The sequence below is a fragment of the Trematomus bernacchii genome, unplaced genomic scaffold (assembly GCF_902827165.1).
Source record: "Trematomus bernacchii unplaced genomic scaffold, fTreBer1.1, whole genome shotgun sequence".
In the NCBI taxonomy this organism is placed as follows: domain Eukaryota; kingdom Metazoa; phylum Chordata; class Actinopteri; order Perciformes; family Nototheniidae; genus Trematomus; species Trematomus bernacchii.
Genome location: NW_022987641.1, coordinates 8,628,310 through 8,634,309, shown reverse-complemented (window position 1 = coordinate 8,634,309; position 6,000 = coordinate 8,628,310). Strand labels below are relative to the sequence as shown.

Below are 6,000 nucleotides of genomic sequence, written 5' to 3'. Positions count from 1 at the left end.
AGTGGAAACAAACTGCAAAATGGAAACAGTCGTAGCGAGTGGCACAGGGATGCAGGACGTGAGGAAGTCTGTCTTTCTTTCCACTGTCACTGAACGCAACAATGGAGCCGTGTTTCCATAGAAATGTCAAGAAAAGCTGACATTTCACACAAAAAATAATAGGCATCCAAGAAGAACCTTCCATCATCTGGTGTAGAGTTAATTTGCCTCCACAGAGCGTAGTTTGGACAGAAGTAAGTGGCTGTACTCCTCTGGGTAACAAAAGCAATATTTAAATGTCTCTCTCCTGGTGACAATATAAATACATGTCAGCAGAAACAGCTGATCAGTCATGTGACTTAAAGGTAGGGTAGGTACGTTTGAGAAACTGGCTCGAGATACACTTTTTGTTATATTCCATGGAATGCTCTTAACATCCCGATAGCAATGAATATCTTAAGTGCTTTGACAAAAAATCCATAAAAAAATGTCATCTGTGGAAGAAGTAATACTGTAAAAAGCACGACCAATCATTTTAGCCGGCCCGGCTAAAATAACTGGATGGCCTACCTGCCTGTCAGCCTTCCATCGGGGCACAAACTTATCTCGTGCCCTCATTGGTCATGTGCGCGTTCGTGTGTGTTGGAGGAGGGGCTTTATAAGGAAGTGGCAGATTTTCTCTGGTTGTGTATTTTCAAATTCTAGCGATCTCGAGCCGGTTTCTCAAACGTACCTACCCTACCTTTAAATGTTTGAAACAACTTATTCTACAGAGGAGTTTACATTTAGCATCAATTCCTTTTAAACTAAGGCAATTTCCCCCCCGAAATGAATGGTAATTCTCTGATGCGATACGTCCAAATGTGAATGCCATCTGTATGTAAAAAACCACCTGTATGTAAATTGTAAATAAGCCATCTGTATGTCAAATATGTCTTATATGTCTTAAATGATATGATGAATTGGAAATGGGGGACCCTGATGTAAACAAGACGAAAGTCTTTCTCTGGTCTGCATCCCCTTAACAATTGTATGTTTTGAGCTGTACTGTACTGTACCCAATATACAAGCTGTTAATAAACTTTTCAATCAATCAATCAATCAATGGAAACACGGCTTTTGTCTCGGCTGAGTGATGCACTGATTTGATTCTCGCTGATTCTAATGATTGATTCTTGTGCTGCAGGAGAGATTTCGGAGGTTTAAACATGTTCTGCCCTTTATTAAAACCTATGGATTCAATTCCTTACGAAAAACTGTTACTTCTTATCCCCGCATATATAAGCCATCAGGCTAATGGGGACAACTTGCATCTTTTACAAAATATCCGATGCCTTTTAATCTCCTCTCAGACCTTTACATACAGAGCAACATGCGCAAAATACTTGAATAAAGTAGAAAAAAATCACAGGTCATTATTTTGGCATATTAGTCACACAGTTGTATCAAAACAGGCTTGGTTTGAGTACGATAGGATGAATTAGAAAAGGCACGGGGTATCAGAGTCCATTGAGCCAGTGTAACAGCGGTAAACACCTTTACGTCAAATAATCAATGTCACTAGTGAGGCCTGAAGAGGTCAAATATGACTCTAAATACGGAGAAGTGGTAGATTGAGCCCCAAAATCTGCTGGTTAATGTTGTGCACTGCATACAATGTATAAGAAATCAAGGGCTTAGGAAAATGTACGTTCCCTTTTTTTTTAAATTAAAGTAATCTTGTTTCATTTGTATACATTTGAGTTTTGCCTTGAGTATAGGAACAAAAACTAAATCTAAACAATGCTGCAGAAGTTGTACATTTAGTTTAAGTGTAACTGTAGCTGACTCTTCATCGTTAAGAAAAATATCTTATATTATATTTTTTAATCACATTTGTTTATGTGTAGTCTAACTAATGGATTTATTTATGCTTATAAGACACTTTATTAATGCTTTATAGATCAGTTATATGCTTCTAAATATTGCCAATTCATCAATAAATGTTCGTTATGTTTTTGCTGTCTAATAACACGGGAACAATTCAGTTATAATTGTACTAAATCGATTTTAGGGGAGCTTTCTCAACCTGGCAACACAAACTAACTGATCTATAGAGCATTAGTAAAGGATCTGTTAACCATGAATCACTCCAGTAGTTATTGAACAAACGGGAAGTCCTTTATAATCACCGTTTTACTGGAAAGTGGCACTTTTTCTGGTTTTAAAAGAGGCGCCACATCAGAAATGAGCTGTGTGTGTGTGTGTGTGTGTGTGTGTGTGTGTGTGTGTGTGTGTGTGAGTGAGTGCGTGCGTGCGTGCGTGTGCGTGTGTTGTGTGTTGTGTGTTGTGTGTCTACATGAGTGACTCCAGGCTCTCAGCGACGTTGTTCTGACCCAGCGGCACGGAGCCGTTGGTCTCTGGACTCTGCAGCGCTCTCTGGTCCTCCTGGCTGCTCACCAGGCTCAGCACGGCGCGGTACAGATACTGGTACTGCTCCTGGGGAGGAAGCACTGCAACAGTCAGGGCTTCACAGCTTTATCATAAAAAAACATTACCAGCTTCTTCTCTCTACAGTCTTAGGATTGTATATCTCTCATTGGTTGTTATTCATTTTTGTCCTTGTTTGTCAAAGCTAAGTTTGGTAGGAAGGAGTAAGGACTAAGGCTGTTTTCACACGGTTCATGTAGTCCAGAAAAATATAGGACAATAATCCATTGTTTCATTTTTGTTCTGGTCCGGTTCCTGTTCACACTGACGTTTAAACTGAAGTGTAAACATGAACTTGTGCTAACGTTTAGCATCCTGCATCAACAGGACACATGGGCAAAACAAACTCTGTGACTGACAGAAGTGTCCGCAGCACTCTAATGCTTTTGATCTATTTTATAAATATTATATAAGTGCAACAAAGAGATCATCAAGAAACACCTGATTATAAGTTGTATTGGGCAAATCAACCATGTGTTTGAGTAATGAGGTAAAGACAGTAATGAGTCAGGCTAATGTGGGATTGCTGTTACACACTTTTTAAAGGACTGACTATGCTGACTATAAATAGGTTATATGCCACAAAATGAGTCCAAACCAAACAGGTTAGGTGTGAAAGCACATTAGTGTGTGAGTGTTTTGGTGTGTGTGTCCAAACTTACTATATCATTAAACACCCCAGGCCTCATGAGGTTGGTCATCCGTGCCACCTGGTAAACATCCACCGCTCCGTCTTCCTCCAGCTGACTGCACAGAGAGGTGAGGGCACAGAACAGCCCTGATGTCGCTCCGCCCAACCTACGAAAACACACACACACACACACACACAGATACACACAGATACACACAGATATTTACCCCCACAGAGCAAATGAACAGGAAGTGAAAGGAACAGGCGCTGCTCTCTGTGTGGTACTCACGGGTCGTGTACGAGTGTGGGGCTGTCCGACAGTCTGCTGTGCTCTCTGACTGTACGGATCACATCAAAGCCGTTGCTGATTGGACTGTCAGGGTTTGGCCAGCAGGGGGCGCTGTACTGACGCACCTCCAACACATGGTGGTCCTGACGGAGAGAGAAACACAGTCTTGGAAATATTTTTCTGAATAGTCACACTTTTGGTTTAACCCATCCTAGTGTTAGTTAACAGAATATGGTTAGAGGTACAGTATGTGTGTGTTACCTGTTGGGATTCCAGCGTAAAGTCCTGCACCAGAAGTCTCTCGTCATTGGACAGGCACACATGCTCCTCCCCCGAAAATGACACAATTAACCCCTCAAAGCTCATTGGCTGGTCTTTACTGGGCCAGTAAACACAAGAACCGCCCTCTTCACTCTGATGTGAACAGGAAACAGGAAGCACATGTTGATATCATGGACTTTTAATGGACAACACAGGAGGGGGAGGCTCGAAATATGTCTATATATACATTTCTTAAGTGACGATTATGGAACAGCTGGCAATCTTGACGTCCTAGACCCATTTTATAGCATCAAAATGACGCATTTAGACCAAAGTTATCGGAAAATTAACACTAACACATAAGAACAGTGTGATAAGAACAACCTAAAATACTTAAAATATGGGAAAACTGTATTTGATGTGTTTTTATTCTTAGTCTTATTCTTTCGTCTTATTTCCTGTATATGAGCTATACTGCAGACAGCCTCTAGGGGACAATGGAGATGTTTTGGCGCTGCTTTCAGAGAGCTGCCATGTCCATCTTTATATACAGTCTGTGGTAATGAGTGTTATACCTGGCAGTGTGTGTCTGGCAGACCGACAACAGTGTGTGTGTCGTGTTCCCAGATCAGTCTCCAGAAGTCTGCCACCGTGCTGTCCAGAGGAGTCTGGCTCACCATGAACTCCTTACTGTGGTGATGTCCCTGTGGAAAGAGCAGCAGCAGCAGCATGAAACTACCAGCACATGTTGATGTCCCAAACATCTAACAACACACTTCCTGTTGTCTCACCAAGACGTAGGAGGCGTTGATGTAGCCGGTGGAGTTTGACTCTGAAGCGCTCAGACACACTCTCGATCGCTCCACTGCACAAAAACAAAAGACAGCTGATCACTACATGGTGTGCACCTCTCCGCCACCAGGGTGTGATACTGTGTCTCGCACTAGTTTATCTGTTTTATTTGTTCCATGTCCTATATATATGTTGCACTGTTGGAGGAGCCTGTGACCTACGTTTTTCATTGCCATATCCACACTGTAGCTAATGTGCAAATGACAATAAAGCCTTGAAACTTGAAAATGAACTTGTGTGTGAACAGGCTGTGGGCTCACCAGGCATCAGGGCCCGGGCTCTGTTCCTCTCAGCGTTGCCGTCTCTCAGGGCGGTGCTGTAGTCTGCGTGCTTCGCCTGGCGCTGGCTGATCAACTGAAACAAGACAGAACCATGAGGGTAAGTGTCGGTTTAAACGCATGCCTAAAACGTAAAGAAGTGTTATGGTTAGGGTTTACCTTGAACTGTTTGTCCATGCGTGTCCTGCCCGATGCCCCGGGGGTCAGGAGGTCAGACACGTAAGTGTGAAGGAGGTCAGAGGTCACCAAGGTGCCACGGCTCATGACGGCCTCCACCAGAGCGTCATGGATGAAAACGTACTGCTCCTACCAGAGGAAACACAGAGACACGTTGTTCTCCTTGTGTGTGCTTATGGTTGTGTGTGTGTGTGTGTGTGTGTGTGTGTGTGTGTGTGTGTGTGTGTGTGTGTGTGTGTGTGTGTGTGTGTGTGTGTGTGTGTGTGTGTGTGTGTGTGTGTGTGTGTGTGTGTGTGTGTGTGTGTGTGATAGGTCGCTTACCTCCGTCTGAACCAGGAAGTTCCTCTGCGTCCGAACGTGTTTCAGGAAACCGAGAACGTTCACAGTGCCCTGCTCCTGGATCTGCTGCAGCATGCTGTCAATCACTATGTAGGTTCCTGTCCGCCCTACACCCGCACTGGGATCACATATCAAAAACACAACATGAGTATACACTACTGTATGTATATGAAATAGTAGCAATCTCACTGTAAATCCCCAGTTTATACCTGCAGTGTATGAGGACGGGTCCCATCTCCTGCGTCCGCGCCCTGGAGGACGCTCTGATGAAGGACAGCAGAGGCAGAGTGTATTCTGGGACGCCCATGTCTGGCCACTGGGTGTAGTGGTAATGTAGGACTGTGTGTTCAACTCTCTTCTGAGGAGCCTAGAGGAGAGAGACAGTGTTATTATGCGTTAATGTGTTTATGTGTGTCTGTGTGTGTGTACGACGTACCTTATTTGTGGTGTCTCTGACAGAGAACGTCCGCAGAGTGTAGTAAGCCAGGGCGTTGATGCTCTTCAGGGTCACCTGGTATGCGCCGTATTCCTCCTGGTTCTCCTCGGGCCAGTACTGCTCACATTTTGTCTGCAGACGGAGGACAACGATTAAAACAGGGGCCATTGACCAACAGATGTTTGTGTGGGTTGTATTTGTCTATTCTACAGTACTGCAATACTAAGTGTTTGTCAACAGCTTTAAAATCAAAACTGCCCCACTTGTTAAAAATCTGCTCAAAGATTGT

At 43.6% G+C, this 6,000-nt stretch overlaps 1 protein-coding gene across 2 annotated transcripts in view; it reads right to left on the bottom strand.

Moving 5' to 3' along the window:
* Positions 1–898: 898 nt before the first annotated feature.
* ptprz1b (protein tyrosine phosphatase receptor type Z1b) overlaps positions 899–6,000 on the bottom strand; it is a 46,081-nt gene continuing 40,979 nt past the window's right edge. For both annotated transcript variants that reach the window (XM_034133508.1, XM_034133510.1), the window contains 11 exons: positions 5,712–5,843; positions 5,485–5,642; positions 5,258–5,393; positions 4,919–5,065; positions 4,742–4,835; positions 4,421–4,494; positions 4,205–4,333; positions 3,630–3,782; positions 3,369–3,511; positions 3,111–3,246; positions 899–2,457 (listed from right to left, as the gene is read on the bottom strand). In XM_034133508.1, the coding sequence (XP_033989399.1) occupies positions 2,314–2,457; positions 3,111–3,246; positions 3,369–3,511; positions 3,630–3,782; positions 4,205–4,333; positions 4,421–4,494; positions 4,742–4,835; positions 4,919–5,065; positions 5,258–5,393; positions 5,485–5,642; positions 5,712–5,843 (1,446 nt within the window). In that variant the 3' untranslated portion in view covers positions 899–2,313. The remainder of the gene's footprint in view (positions 2,458–3,110; positions 3,247–3,368; positions 3,512–3,629; positions 3,783–4,204; positions 4,334–4,420; positions 4,495–4,741; positions 4,836–4,918; positions 5,066–5,257; positions 5,394–5,484; positions 5,643–5,711; positions 5,844–6,000) is intronic.